General features: G+C 41.6%; 1 protein-coding gene across 1 annotated transcript in view; it reads left to right on the top strand.

Annotated features, from left to right (window-relative positions):
- LOC104317333 (PI-PLC X domain-containing protein 3) overlaps positions 1 to 9,691 on the top strand; it is a 179,059-nt gene extending 169,368 nt beyond the window's left edge. Inside the window, exon 4 of the mRNA XM_069775213.1 lies at positions 7,171 to 9,691. Coding sequence (XP_069631314.1) covers positions 7,171 to 7,327 — 157 coding nt within the window. The 3' untranslated portion in view covers positions 7,328 to 9,691. The remainder of the gene's footprint in view (positions 1 to 7,170) is intronic.
- The last annotated feature ends 5,372 nt before the right edge of the window (positions 9,692 to 15,063 follow it).

The raw sequence follows: 15,063 nt of genomic DNA, 5'->3' as shown, positions 1-15,063 counted from the left end.
AACAACTCTAAGAACACATAAATCAACATAATGACCAGCGACTATTAGACCAATATAATGAATGCTTGTAACAAATTTGTTTTAACAAGCTCTGGTCAGGTCTGTTGTTATCTCAACCCTTCGTGCCCCACGTTGGGTGCCAAAATGGACTGTCGTGGTTTAACCCCAGCCAGCAACTAAGCACCACGCAGCCGCTCACTCACTTCCCCCCTATCCAGTGGGATGGGGGAGAAAATCGGGAAAAAAAAGTAAAACTCGTGGGTTGAGATAAAAACGATTTAATAGGACAGAAAAGAAGAAACTAATAATGATAATACTAATAAAATGACAATCGTAATAATAAAAGGAGTGGAATATACAAGTGATGCACAATGCAATTGCTCACCACCCGCTGACAGATGCCCAGTTAGACCCTGAATGGCGATCCCCCCACCCCCACTCCCTCCAGCTTATATACTAGACATGATGTCACATGGTATGGAATATCCCATTGGCCACTTTGGGTCATCTGCCCTGGCTGTGTCCCCTCCCAACTTCTTGTGCCCCTCCAGCCTTCTTGCTAGCTGGGCATGAGAAGGTGAAAAATCCTTGACTTGAGACTAAACATTACTTAGCAACAACTGAAAATATCAGTGTTATCAACATTCTTCCCATACTGAACTCAAAACATAGCACCGTACCAGCTACTCGGAAGACAATTAACTCTATCCCAGCTGAAACCAGGATAAGCAGGAACAGGGTGAGGACATGGTGAACATTCTTGAGTAGCACACCTTGATGCCATTATTTTTGGTAGCATTCTATTTGTGGGTACTCCAGTTGAAACTAATGAGGATGCATAAGGATATATACATAGGGATGCTCTGAACACCGAGGAAGGTTGTGACATCTCCATCACTATAGGCTTGTAAGAACTGATTAAATTGAACATTTGCCAGGAGTGGTTTGTATAGTTGATCTTTGTGTAGTTGATCCTTCCCAGGATGGGCTGAATGAACTTGAATGACTTTTCAATGTTCTTTCTTGTCATGATTATTATGATTCAGTGACACACAAGACATCCACTGTTCCCACTGGAGTGATGAATTCTCAGCATCCTTGAAAAGCCAAAGTCAGTGTGTGCTGAATTATGGCTGCAGAATTAATCAGTGTTCTTGCAAATGTGGGTAAAATTGGATGAAGTGGGGGAAAAGTTAAAGAGTATAGGAATTCAGATTTAGGCTCCTGTGAGTACATCCTCCTGCAGAGGAGTGCTGTTTTTCTTGAACAGTAACGCCTATTTGCAAAAGGCTGCAGGGAGGCTGTCGTGGTTTAACCCCAGCCAGCAACTAAGCACCACGCAGCCGCTCACTCACTGCCCCCCCATCCAGTGGGATGGGGGAGAAAATCAGGAAAAGAAGTAAAACTCCTGGGTTGAGATAAGAACAGTTTAATAGAACAGAAAAGAAGAAACTAATAATGATAATGATAACACTAATAAAATGACAACAGTAGTAATAAAAGGATTGAAATGTACAAATGATGCGCAGGGCAATTGCTCACCACCCGCCGACCGACACCCAGCCAGTCCCCGAGCGGCGATTCCCCGCCCCCACTTCCCAGTTCCTATACTAGATGGGACGTCACATGGTATGGAATACACCGTTGGCCAGTTTGGGTCAGGTGCTCTGGTTGTGTCCTGTGCCAACTTCTTATGCCCTGGCTGGGCATGAGAAGCTGAAAAATCCTTGACTATAGTGTAAACACTACTGAGCAACAACTGAAAACATCAGTGTTATCAACATTCTTCTCATACTGAACTCAAAACATAGCACTGTACCAGCTACTAGGAAGACAGTTAACTCTATCCCAGCTGAAACCATGACAGAGGCAAGGTGTGTGCTTCGCTGGAAAGGGAAGAAATGCTACATGTCACTTTTGCCCTGAACAAGTGGACCTGATTCAGTTCTCTCTGGTGTTACTAGTAATGAGCGCTTAATGCTAGGCAGCGTCGCACTCTGTAAATGAGACCAGTTTCTCATTCTGGATAGGTTGTACTGGGTCCCTGCACTCCAAAAGAAAATCCGTTCTTTGCCTTTAGTGATCAAACTCTCATTAAACAGTGAACAGCCCTTTTGTTTTGTGTTTACAAAGTTGCTTTTCCTCCTCCTCTCCCTTGAAAGCTCTGCAGAGAGGAAGGGCTGTTTTGCCACTGGAGGTCCTGTCTTAGAGCATTGCTGCTGTTAGTCTTCCGTCACGTTTACAGGCTTTGATGACTCAGGTAATAAAAAAAAAAACCCCACACTGCCCCTCTTTCTGAGCTAAAATAGCCTAAGAGGAAATTTTTTAAAGCAAATTTTAATGCAGTTAGGTCATATTTTCTTTCTGAATGCTCGTAATGGGACTTGCAGTTTTGCTGCTTGAACTGAAGCTACTGGAATGTGTTATTATTATTTTTAAACAAAATTCAATACCATTGGAGTCCACCTGAGATTTTTGATAGATTAAAAAAAAAAAAGTCTTGAATATTCAATAGCTTTGAAAAGGGCTATGCATGCCTTGTATTTTAGGGCAGTGTTTCTCTGCTGAGTTCTTTACTGCATCAGAAAATGGTTCCTGAAAGAAGTGAAAAACTTAAAAAGAAATCTGCACACATTTCTGTTTGTATGAGCAAGCAAACAGACCAGGGAAAATAGAGGTAATAAAATAACTGTCAAAGCTGAGCCTAGATTTTATTGGGTTGTAAATGAAAATCATTGTAGCAATGCTATATAAGAAAGCATATGGCTCCTCAACAAAAAAAGGCTGGAAACAGTGATGTAGGGCATGTTTGCATTGTGTGATGTAAGCCATCTTGATACCCAAGCCCTGCCCAAATGATTGATACCTCTGACTGGCCTAGTGAGGTGCCACCTAGAGATAAAAGCTTTGGTCTCAGAAGAAATATAGCCACATTAAATATTTCTGCACGACACTGCATTGTCCAGCGTAGGTACATCCCTGCTGCCCAGATCTCCACTCTCCTTCTCATGCAGACTTCTCAGTGTGACCAAGAGCCCCTGCAGGAGGCTGCTGGGCAGCATGGGTGGCAGGGTGGATCTGGCCCCTGGTGTCAAGGTGTAGCGGTTGTGGGCTGGGGCTGGACCACAGCCCTTCCCATGAGGTCCTTCCATGTTGTGTCTGGTCACATCGATTTCCTCCCCCTGCTCTCTCGCCCTCCTGTGAGTGAGGGACAGCAGCCTGGTACCTCCTAGTTCCCAGGAAGTGTGAATAAATTATATATTCCCTCAGGACAGAAAAGTTTTCACTAAGATTACTAATCCCAATCCACAGTCAAACCCAGGTAACATGCAGTTCCCCTCCTTCCCTGCCGCTGCTCAAGCCCCCCCAGTCCTGTGGCTTTCTCCTCCCTGCCCTGCTTGTGCCACTAGCCCCCCCCCTCCTGCCTGGGAGGCAGAGAAAGGAGTTGACTTCAGATCCTGATTTGTGGGGCAGTGCTGCACTGGCCTGGCAGGGTCGGATCTGGCCAGCCCCCACCCAGGTTGGTCGACCTGCAGTGGTGTGAAAACAGTGCCCCAGGTAGTGGGGTGAGAGGAGGAGTCCCCTTTCTTTCTCCCTGCACAGGCTGATGAGCACACCTTCTCTCCTCCCTGGCTCTAGGCTAAGGCAGGTGCACAAGGGCTGGACTGCACAGCTGTGGGACACGGCAGACTTCAGTAAGTTTTAAAGGGCTGACAGTATTTTGCATGTGTCAGTTTTTCCAGCCACATGGCTCTTAGTTTGTAGCATGTTAACGCATGACTTTTCCTCTTGTATGCCCTTCAGAACATTTATTCATGGTGCAGAAACCTCACAACACATCTCTGAGGCCCGTAAAACTTCTGATTAACTCGTCCAGCTTTCACTGCATCATTTACACCAGAGGCAGCTGAGGTATGAGAGGGCTGGAAGACTTGAGGCTGCCCAGTGCTGTAAGGAGAGCTAGAGACTGTCCTGCATGTAGTTTCAGCGGTGGCATTGCTGTCATTATTACCAGCATGGCACTGTTTTATTAGGAAAACTTGTTACACTAGCACAATGCGGTTGTGGATGTAGTTATAGTATGACTACACCACTGTAGTTAGTGGCGTAACAGCAGACATCACTAACCTTGAGTGTGGCCCGTACTCACATGGCTGGGCTGTTCTCAGCCCTTGCAGGTCAGGATCTGAACCATTGGTGCCAGAGCTCCAGTGAGACCTTTAAGCACAGACATCAAAAGCCTCCGTAGGAGCACCAGGACCCACTTAACACAAAGGCAGTGATGCTATTGGGGTTTGCAGGCTGAGACACTTGCATATGCTCATGCGCAAAATAATTTTTATCAAGATTGCAAGAATATCCACTAAGACTATGGTATGTACTGGGCTTCTGTGAGCACACTCACGTAGGTGGCTGCCACACAGCATGGTTTGTGTTCCTCTGACTAAAACCCTTAATGAAAACAATTACTAGTTTGAGACGTGGAGACTGGAAATTACAAGGAAGGGTGAACAAAGTTTGTTCTGCTATCACAAAGACACCCTGAGGAATGTTAAAGCAGGCTTATTCTAATAATTATTGTGAGCATGTGAGAGATTTGTACTGAAACTGAGCAATGTGCGGTTTCTTACAGTCATTGATGTAATCCACTTTCAAGATGGCACTATGGGAGGAAGATGATCTGTATGGGTTTTTTCTATGAATTTCTATCATAAGCAGAGTTGCATAGCCTAGACCAAATCCTTAAGGTCAGTGGAATCTTTTGTTCAGGTATATTTTTTTTACAGGGTTGTGTTGTTTGGCTTTGCTATACAAATAAGCTTTTTGTTGGATAATCTGATTCACTTTTTGACTTATCTTTGAACACTCTCTACTCTCGTGAACAAAAGATTTCTGTGACTTTATCTAACAATTTGCGTATGGGCAAAGGGTTATGCAACTGAGTTCTGTGTGTAATATCAGTAAAACGTAAATAACCCATTTAACTACTAAGCCTATCTGGAGATGAAATGGCAGGACAAATTAAGTTTAAGATAGAGCACTAATCAAAAGGAAGCATGACTATCTGTTAAAGGCTGATTTAATAAGAACGCGCTAGGAAAAAGAAAACAGTATTTCAGTCTATATGGCCAAGCGTATAGACGGCAAACTCTATGGTCTGAAGACAGAATTACGTCAGAACCATATTCAGAACAAATAAAGGACACCAAAAGAAGTTAATTATGCCTCAAGGGGGAGTAAAATATCAAGGGTATCAACTTATGCAGAAGGAAGGAAGAAAAATCTATGCCTGCCTACAATCAATCAGTTCACCTTTAAACCTAAAAGTCTTTGAGCTTAAACGGGAGGATATTAAAGACAAAGGCAACATACTGACATCTTAGAAGTTCAGCCTCATGTCTTTGTCCAGTGTTCAGCAATACCTCTTGCATGTAGAGATGCAGTGGAGTTTTCAACTGCTCTGAGCTGACTTTTATCATCTTGGTGGTCCATGCCATTCTGCTGAGATCTGTCCTGGTTCTGGTTGCTCTCAGATCTTTTCAAACAGTCCAGACATTGCCAGATATTTAACACCTGACCTGTGCCTGTTACAGTTCCACAGAGTGCAGCTTTTCAGGATTACATAACCTTAAATCTAAAGATGCTGGCTGGGTTCTTATACAGCAGAGTGCTTAAGCTCAGTTTTATGAGTTGGTGTGCATACATGCATATGCTTCAGTTATATTTAATCAACGAGTGAAATAAAATGCTTTGCTGGCCTTAAATGAGGATCTTACGGTGGATTTAAGCACATGGACAAATGTTTTGCTGAAGCAAAACTTTAGTGTGCATTTTCCTGTAAAATCATAGAGGGGCCTAATTATAACTGGTGGGGTTTTTTTCAGTACTAAATTATATTAAAAAATGACTGATTCTGGTGGCCACTGACAAGTAAAATCTGTGTCTGCTAATAGTTCTGTTTTCTTTAGATCTGTTTTCCTAAAGCTTTGGGGTCCACATTTAGGTTCAGCATGTTCAGCTTGATTTATATTACTGTTAGACCAACATTTTACATGTACCTTGCCTCTGTGAAAGAGGCTGTACACCATGCTGGCTGAGGGGGAATCACAGATTTATAGATTTTAGAGCAAAGGGAGAACATGATGTTCAGCTAAAATGACTACAGCCCTGCCCAGTCTGTAGGTTCTTTTATTTAACTCAACAGCTTGAGGTTGACCGAGGGTGTATTTTTAGAATGACATCCAGGCTTGATTTAAAGACTCCAAGTGCTGCAGAAATTGTCACAATCTTTGAGAGTTTTTTCCAATAGTCAATTACCCTTTCTTTGAAAAATCTGTACCTTATTTTTTTGGAACTCTGTTAACTTTTGTCTTCTGAACATTGGATCTTGCTGCTTCATTTCCTCTGCAGGACTAGGGAGTTCTTTATTTTCCCATAGATATTTCTCATTATTATTATTTTATATTTTCATGGTATCAGAAAAATTTCTTTATACTCACAAACCCGGTTAAGCAGACATCTTTTACACCCCAGTATCCCAGTGCTAGGGGGTCTGACATCATAAAAATATGCCATCTTAGAAAAGAGTCGATATGATGACTGTGGTGCTTTTTGTTTCAGTTACTAATCACTGGTTTATGATTAAATATAATTCATGACTGAGATATTAATACTGGGAAAGAAAGGGTATTTGGTATACACTGTACTTATACTGTAGAAATAATGGTTGCTGCAGTGTCCCCCAAAATATTATTTTCAGTATTTCCTTCAGTGTGTCAAACATGCTTTACAAATGGCTTGAGTTCTCTGTTACTTCTTTTTCCATAAACAATTCCCATGGAGTCATATGGCCAGATGATATAGAAAAGGTATCTATCTGGTCCATTCCCTTGCCCCTAGGTTAGATCAACAATTACCATGAGCCTGTATGACCTTCCTTTTATTCTTTTCTACTGAGAAGTTGAAATACAATCAACATATTATTTCCAAAGAGAATGAAAATTATAAAAAGAAGGGGTTTCAAAAAGCCTGAGCAGTAACCTGTGTCCTTTCTCACATGGTTCCCTTAGAAACCAAGTAAGATCAATGGGAGTCACTGTTGGTAAATCCTGCCTCAATGCATTTGTCTCGCTGCTTTATGAGTAATTATTGTTCCTGTTTTCTCCTTAGGGCTCTTCCTGCAATGATGCAGTGGGTCCAAACTCAGAAACCAGGAGAAAGTGGTGTGAATATTATCACTGCAGATTTTGTAGAACTTGGTGACTTTATCAGCACAGTCATAAAGCTCAACTATGCCCTGGATGAAGGTGAAGATGACACTACTTGATAGTACTGTAATATGTTTGTTGTTGTGTTATTTAGAATTAAAAAAAAAGATTGCATTTTAAAAGAAGTATCTTGTAAAACACTGATCTTCCTATAACACGCTGAGGTGTTTAGGGCTTTAGTAGGTGGGCGTAGGGGAAATGTTTTAATCAATTATGATCACTTTTTACATTTGTGTTTCATGTGAAGAACAAAACTAAACATGTTTGCAGTGTTTTATAAAAGAAGGCCAATTCCATGTTTTCCATGAGGTACAAAATGCAATTCACGTGTCTTCTATGGTTATGAACAGTGCCAAGAAATTTGCTGCTTTCAGAGCAATGGGATGTATATTGCCCTCTGTCTGCTCACAGCAGGATTCATGACTGTGTGTGCATTACACCGGGAGACTAAGGACAGTATATCTGGCCCAAAAATTTTAAGCTGCTACACTTCATCTGTTAGGTGGTTTAACTGATCGTATTTATCAGTGAGCTACAGGTTTAAATGCCTTTGTGAAGTAAATCCAAAGTCATGCCTCCAACATACGCATAATCAGTGGACAGTAAACATGATGTATTACGTAGCTTGCACAGAGCACAGACTACATCCTGCTTGCTTTTCATTCTCAAAACGGGGTTTTCCAATGTCTCTGCCCCAGGTCAAGCCAGCAGATATGTGGTGCTGGCCTAACTCTGTACTAGGAGCTGCCAGTGCATACTTTCTGTGGTTCTAGCAGGAACAAAGTTAGGCCAGCTTGGAGCACCACTCCCTCCCAGGATTCATCTTATGTAAGAGCCTGATCCAATGTCCAGTGAATTGAATAGGAAAATTTCCTGTGTTTAGCATAGATTTGGCATAGGATCAATAAATTGTGTGTACTGTAAGGTGGGCAGGATTTTTTCCCATAGTGGAAACGTGCTTTCTGCAGGATTAAAACTGCACTTAAAAAAAAATAGGTGCAGTCTAAGCTTCCCTTTAAGGCAGCTATGAACACAACACTTCTCTGCTGATTACAAAAAAATCAGTGCCAGCTTCATCAGTGAAAAATTGTTGTACTTAAGAGTGTAGTAGTTCAATATCTAGCTAATAACAATACCCTAATGTCCTTAAATTGTTTGTGGGATATAATACTGCATAACACAAGGTCAGAAGTCTACTGAATGGCACTGTTCTAGCAGCAGAATCTCTGATCATCCTACTTTTAATGAAACACATAAAACTCAAATATATGGAAAATTTAGTGAGTTATAAAATGAGAGCGTTGCCACTGTATGACACCTAACTGGATACAATGCAATCAATCATATCTCCTGGATACATCAATGCACAGGCACACAACTTTGGAAAGCAAACCATTTCATTTGTGCAAAACAATAGATACCATAATGTCTTACAAGGAAAATGCTCTTTGAAATATTGCGGGGCCTTATGGGATAAGACTAAGGTCAAATTTCCATTGATATTACTAGAACTTTCGGTTGAGTGAGAAGAGAGAATGGCATCATACGGTCCTTTGCTATTTTCTGTCAGATGATAAGGACTACCATCTACCATCAGAGTTTAGAAAAACAAAAATGGTCTCATTGAATAGGTGGGTTACGGGGAGGTTGTAGGGTTTTTGTTGTTGGTTTTAGTTTACAAAGAAGTGGAATAAAATGAACACTTGCTGCTATTTTGTACTGAGAGGGTGCCTTGGAAAAAATGTGTGTGTGTGTGTGTACTATAAAGAAATGTTTAAGTGTATGTGTACTATAAAGATGCATTTAAATGTATGTATATGATACAAAGACATCCATGCACACTTGCATAATGATATTCTGGTTTCTGGACAGGAGTATTATAAATTTGGTTGAAGAAAACGGCAGGTGTTACAAAGTTATGATGCCTCCTTCAGTAGCAGTTTTTTTCTGTATAGGTTAGGACTGTAAGATTCATCCTCAGCGAAAGCTGTGATCTAAGCCAGTTAGGTTTTTTACAGTATTAAAACTTGACCCAAAGTGCCCCAAAAATTTACCAAGAGTCACAGCCCATCTTTGCATTGAACAAGGGGTAGGACTCGAGTCCTTTCACCCACAGCTAAGCAAGATATGGGGTGGGTTGATGCACTTTGTTTCCACTTTCCACAGGCTCTCCGAGCAAAATTAATGCAATGGACACATAAAATGAAACATGAGCATATGTTTTCTTGAACCCTGTGCAAACTGAAAACTTGTGTATTTTGCGTAGTTTGTGAAGGAGTACCTTTTCTTTTATGTGGGATGTCTCATATAGAAACATGAAAATGTTTGCTTATTTATTGGAGATGTGGTGTGAAATGCTCTTTTCATTCTTCTGTTTAACTGGATTTGTTTGTTTCCAGATTCTTCCTGTCATCCTTCAGCTACTTTAGCTGAAACATTTAAACTATCCTTTTAATATAGTAAAATAATCTGAATCTTTGGGTGGAGCAAAAACAATGTTTCTTTTTTGGATTCTGATTGAAATTCTGTTGAATCTGAGAACACTAACACCGAGTTCCTCCTGAGGCCTCCCGCTCAAACACACACCAGACACCCCAAGCTTTTCGCTTACACAAAGGTGTACTCAAAGCAAATGTTCTGCTGTATTTAAGAAAAGGTGTGTGCATGTGTGTGCCTGTATATATGAATAAATATAGCGCTATGCCATATCTTGAGCTTATTAGCATTGTTATGAAATGTTCACTTAGCATCAGTTTTATTCTAATTGTCATTTGGGTACTGGAAAATAAAAGCAAAGCAAAAAGAAAATCCTCTGATGAGAAGGATAATAGACAAATCATATCGTTTCTCCATTACTGGGGGAGGGGAAATCTTAGCAAATTGTTAAATTTTGGTCAGAAAAATTATGATTTCATTTAGCTGTTGATCTCCTTTCTGTTGGAGAAGCACAGCACTTTATGGTAGGGGACAGGTAAGCAAACTTGCCTTAATTACTAAAACAAAAAAGGGGGGGGGGCATACTATCCACACTTTTCTGGCGATTTCATCTGCAAGGCCCCAAAACTGTAGTCAAACTGTCCTGATAGGGATGCACTCCCTATTGATATTGTTTGGGAGATCTCACCAGAAAAGAACAAGCCGGAAAGGACTATGCAGCACAACTTGACCATTCAAGAGCCCAGTTTTGCCACCCATATGCAGCTAAAACTCTCTTTGATTTCAACCAGAAATGTGCTTGTGGGGTTGGGTCAGATGAGTTGTTCTGACCTGATTCGTTTGGGAGGTTTCTACACATGTATTATGAGGAATCTTGCATGGGAAATTAGATGACTGTAATCAGCCCATCAGAGGAAAAATACCTGTCTACACTATTGATCTTCATAACATCTGTTTACAAAAACCGTCACGTCATTCTTTGTCAAAACATTTTTTTCTCTTCTCGTGCTCATTTTCCCCCTCGCTATGTTCATTGTATACACATCAAGTAGTATTGTTTTCTGACATTTTTCACGTGATTACTTGATTCTTTCTTTCTTTCAGTCATACTTGAAAAATTGCGACTGCGTTGCACAACACAAGCCAAAAGTCAGTGTCTCAGCTGGTGTAAACCTACCTGGCTCCATTTTTCAGTTTACACAAGCTGAGAATCTCTTCTGATACCGATCCAACCTGCAGCGATTTGAACCAAATAGCAGCTGGTTCCAGGTGTCTGATTCCTGCCTTGTGTGGAGAAGAGTAAAATCAGAATCAGACCACAGGAGCCTAGTTTTAAAATCAGTGGGTTATTTACATTCATTTGCTGTTGGTTACATTACTGGTTTTGTAGGTTCTGCCATTTCAAGCCATTCTTTTAAACATACACATGTGTATATATATGTATTTGTGCTTGAGAGGAAATGTATGATCCTGTATGCTGGGCTAAGTCTTTCTGTCATACTGATACAAATCTAGACCATTTCTACTAATTTCAAAGCAGTTACTAAAGTTTTACCCTGGGATGAAAGGGAGCAGATAGTCAGTGCATAGTAAGTATATGCTGTATTGCAAAGGAAATTTAAAATTGTGGAGGTTAACTCCACAATATCAAAAAACTGGAGTGCCCTGAAAATGCAGCTCCAGTGCTGTTTATCCTGAATATAGTATATGGAGCACTAGGTATTAGCAACTGAGCAGGCTATTTGGTGATTTCAACAGTTCAGTTAGTTAACACCATTTTAAACATCTAAACTCCTTCTCAGTGAAGTAAAAGCTAATAGTGTATGATGTACTTGCCATATCTCAGTGGTAGCTTCTGTGTTACAGAATTGTTCTGAATTGTATATGTTTACCCAAAAATGAGGTTAAAATATGCTGCATAGTATGTGCAATATATTGATTACAAGTATGTTGGAGTTCAGTGATCTATTTAGTTTTTACTGTGCTGCTGTTTTGTAGGTATCTGTGTGTATGGGAGTATGGATTGTCTACAATGTATGAGGAAATAATAATTAATCCTAAAGGAAAGGGCAGTTACGTAACCTGCCTTAATGCATTTGCATAATCTTGTTTGAACCCTATAATTATCAGTTCTGATTTCAAATGTTACCGAGGATTGTCTATAGGGCTGACTCCCTCACTTTTCAGCACTAAGGAGTTAAACTTGAAGTCGCTTGGAGCTCACTTACATATTGGTAAAAAAAAGAACAGCATGTTTGCCTGATCAACTACCTTGATTGTACAAGGTGGCAAAGACATGGTTTCCAGTGTGATACGGATCAAATCACTTCTGTGCACACACAGCTCCTGCTGATGTCAGCGGGAACTGTGTTCATGTTATTGAACGGCCTAAAATTCTTCTTCTGGGATACAATCATGATACAAAGGTGGTGGTATCCTGGCTTTGGGGAAGCACCTGGATGCTATGCAATACTGCTCATGTCCTGTGCTGGAATGTAGCTGTAAATTTGCAGGAAGAGCTCTGAACTCTGTTCCAATCTAGGATGGACTGTAAAAATCCTTATGTTAAAATGATAAATGTCAGAGGCTGAGCAGCCTGGCCTGGCCTGCCCACGTACAGCATTCTGCTTTCAGGAGCTGTGGCAGCTTTAATTAAAAAAGCAATAATAATTTCCCAGTGGCTGGCAGGACCTAGTGCTCTAGTTAGGAATCTCTACATTGCCCACAGGTATGACCCCTCTACCATTCCCACAGCCAGGTCTAGCTCTCCCTTTATGGTTTCTGTCTGAGATGCCTCTGCCTGACGCCAATGGTAATTCTGAAAGACGTACTGAACACAGAGTCCACCTCATGCCTGGCCCATTGAGCAGGAGTAGGCAGAGCGCGCCTGGCCTACAGTACATTTGGTGTGAGGTCAGCTTCAGTCAGACCCACCTGAACAGTGATTGAGGGAAGGCAGAAGTCTGATTTCAGACCCTCTTCTGTTATCTTTGTCTACTTAAAATACAACATCTTCCCACTCTTCTCCTTTGCCTCTACTCAGTGCTTCTTATCTCGGCTTCTGCATACTCATCCCTTTAATTGCCAGCTGTGAGCAACACTGCTCAAAGTGAGTATTATAGGTTTGTCATCCTCAGTACACCATCACAATCCACAAGTTCTTATAAGATGTTGAGTACAGGGCTAAAAGATGGCAGTGTCCCACATCTGATGTCCCGGAATGGTTTTTCTCCACACTCCAAGTTATATACACATATACTCTTAGATGGGCCTCACCTTGGCTGATGAGAATTCAGTTTTAAACTTTCTCCCTCCAAATTAAAAACAAATTAGATGATACACCAATGAGTATCTCCTAAGATGGAGGTACACTTAGGCTTTTTTTTTCTGCAGTGAGATGACATGTACTAGTCTCTTCCCTCAGCTCTTGGTCCTACAAAGGTCAATTTGATCGCCAGAGATTCCTAGAGTAGCTGAAATGCTTGACACTAGCAAATCAGTTTTGCTGGGATGCTTAAAGCAGAATCCTGGGCTTTATATGTAATTATTAGTATTGAAAATAAAAATATGTGGTTAAAAATGCAGCCTAAAAAAAAAAAAAAATAAATAGCTGGGCTTGTCAGGACAGATGTTAAGTTTTTGACTGCCTCAGTCATGAGTAGCTTTAGGATCACGCAGTGTGATGATTAGTATGTTATTGCCACACTGCCTTCTGACACTGTTCAGGGTTTCTGTACAGAAGCCTTATTATTCCCAATGAGCATTAATACATTTGAATGACTTTTCTACGTTTCAGTGGGAAGGACAATTGTTTAACACTGAGAACATGGAGCTCCCTGTGTGTTGTGCCCACAAAGGTTCACAGAGCTGCACCTTCTCTTTTTAGGATCTATTCAGTGGTACTTTAATAAATGTTGTGTAAAAAATGCCTGCAGTTCTATATAGCAAATGTGAATTTTTATGACAAGTATGCATATTTAATGTAAAAAAAAAAAAAGAATAACATAAAATCCAGTTTCTTTGTATCCAGTGAAACATCTAATAAAGCTCTGGTACCTGTATTCTTGGTTTATGGCTTCATTGCTGCATTCAAGACATTACATGTTGGAGGCTTCTTAAACACAGTTCTGCAATATGGGATGGAGTCGGATGTTAGACCCGGGCTGTGCTATTACGTTAGAGGCATACGTGGACTGCCCCATAAGGGCATCACAGCGGGAGTTCCGTTTCCATGTGGTTACTGTGGGACCCTTGAATACCACAGGCTGCTGTGATGTGTTCATGCTGCTGGGGATGCAGCAGGCTCTCGGGTACCTCTTCTTGGTACCAGCCTCAATTTGCCTCAAGCACCAAAGCGTATGACCCAGCTCTGTACCCTGCTGCTGACTCTTACCATTGGTGGTATCTTGTAAGAAGGAGTGAAATGGAAAGCAGGAACTAGACCTCCAAAGTGTTAGTCTCTCCCACTGCTTCCCTGGGCCCTCTCAGCATTGCTGCCTGGCAGCTCACATAGGCACAGTGACACAAACTCAGCTTGCCTGCAGGTGCTGGTGGAGCAGACTAGCCGCTGCCTCAAGCCTGGCTCCAGGATGTGCCAGCCAGCAGGTGAGTTCCCTCCATCATCTCCCTGGTGCCTCCTGTGGGGTTTGGGGACCAGCTCCTTGGAGGGGGACACAGGCAAGCCCTGCACCAAGAGCTCTCTGCACCCAGGAGCACAACCAGCAAGACTGGGCTTTGCAGGGTCCTGCTAAGGTGAAGCATGGCATGTTAGAAGCTAAAGTCTTTCTGCATGGCAACAGCTTGGAGTTTAAGGCTCATATTACCTTGTATTCCTAGCGAGGCCAGAAGTGTTACTTGTTTTCCAGGACAGACCTCTTTTGTTTACCTCTCCTACTGAGTCACAGGCAAACCCAGCTCAAGTGCTCTGCTCCTGCACTCTTCATGCCCTCTCACTTGGCCCATTTTGAAGTTAAGGAGCCAGGCGCAGGCTGCCAGGGTTGCAGAAGAAGATGCCATGAAAGATGAGCAATGCCAAGGAGGCCTCTCTGTCAGTGTCTCCCTACAGAAATCCACAAATTAAATTTGCCTGCTGCTTAAAATGTCTCCCCTCCTCTTCCTACCCCACAGGTACTGTCTTACCAATGGGAGCATATGGGTTGCTCTGTACACAGAATGAATTTTCCTCATTGCAAAAGTGGTGTCTCTCTCTCAACTACTCCAATAAAAGAATCAGCAGGCCAACTTTATCCTGCTGTTGTAATAGCTACTTTACTCCAAATATGGGATGCCTCTGTCCTGGTTAATATAGTGGTCTGATGATACATGAGAACACAGCCATCTGAGTTGCTGATGCCTTTAA

This window comes from Haliaeetus albicilla, chromosome W (assembly GCF_947461875.1).
Source record: "Haliaeetus albicilla chromosome W, bHalAlb1.1, whole genome shotgun sequence".
In the NCBI taxonomy this organism is placed as follows: Eukaryota; Metazoa; Chordata; class Aves; order Accipitriformes; family Accipitridae; genus Haliaeetus; species Haliaeetus albicilla.
This window is presented reverse-complemented; position numbering and strand designations above follow the sequence as displayed.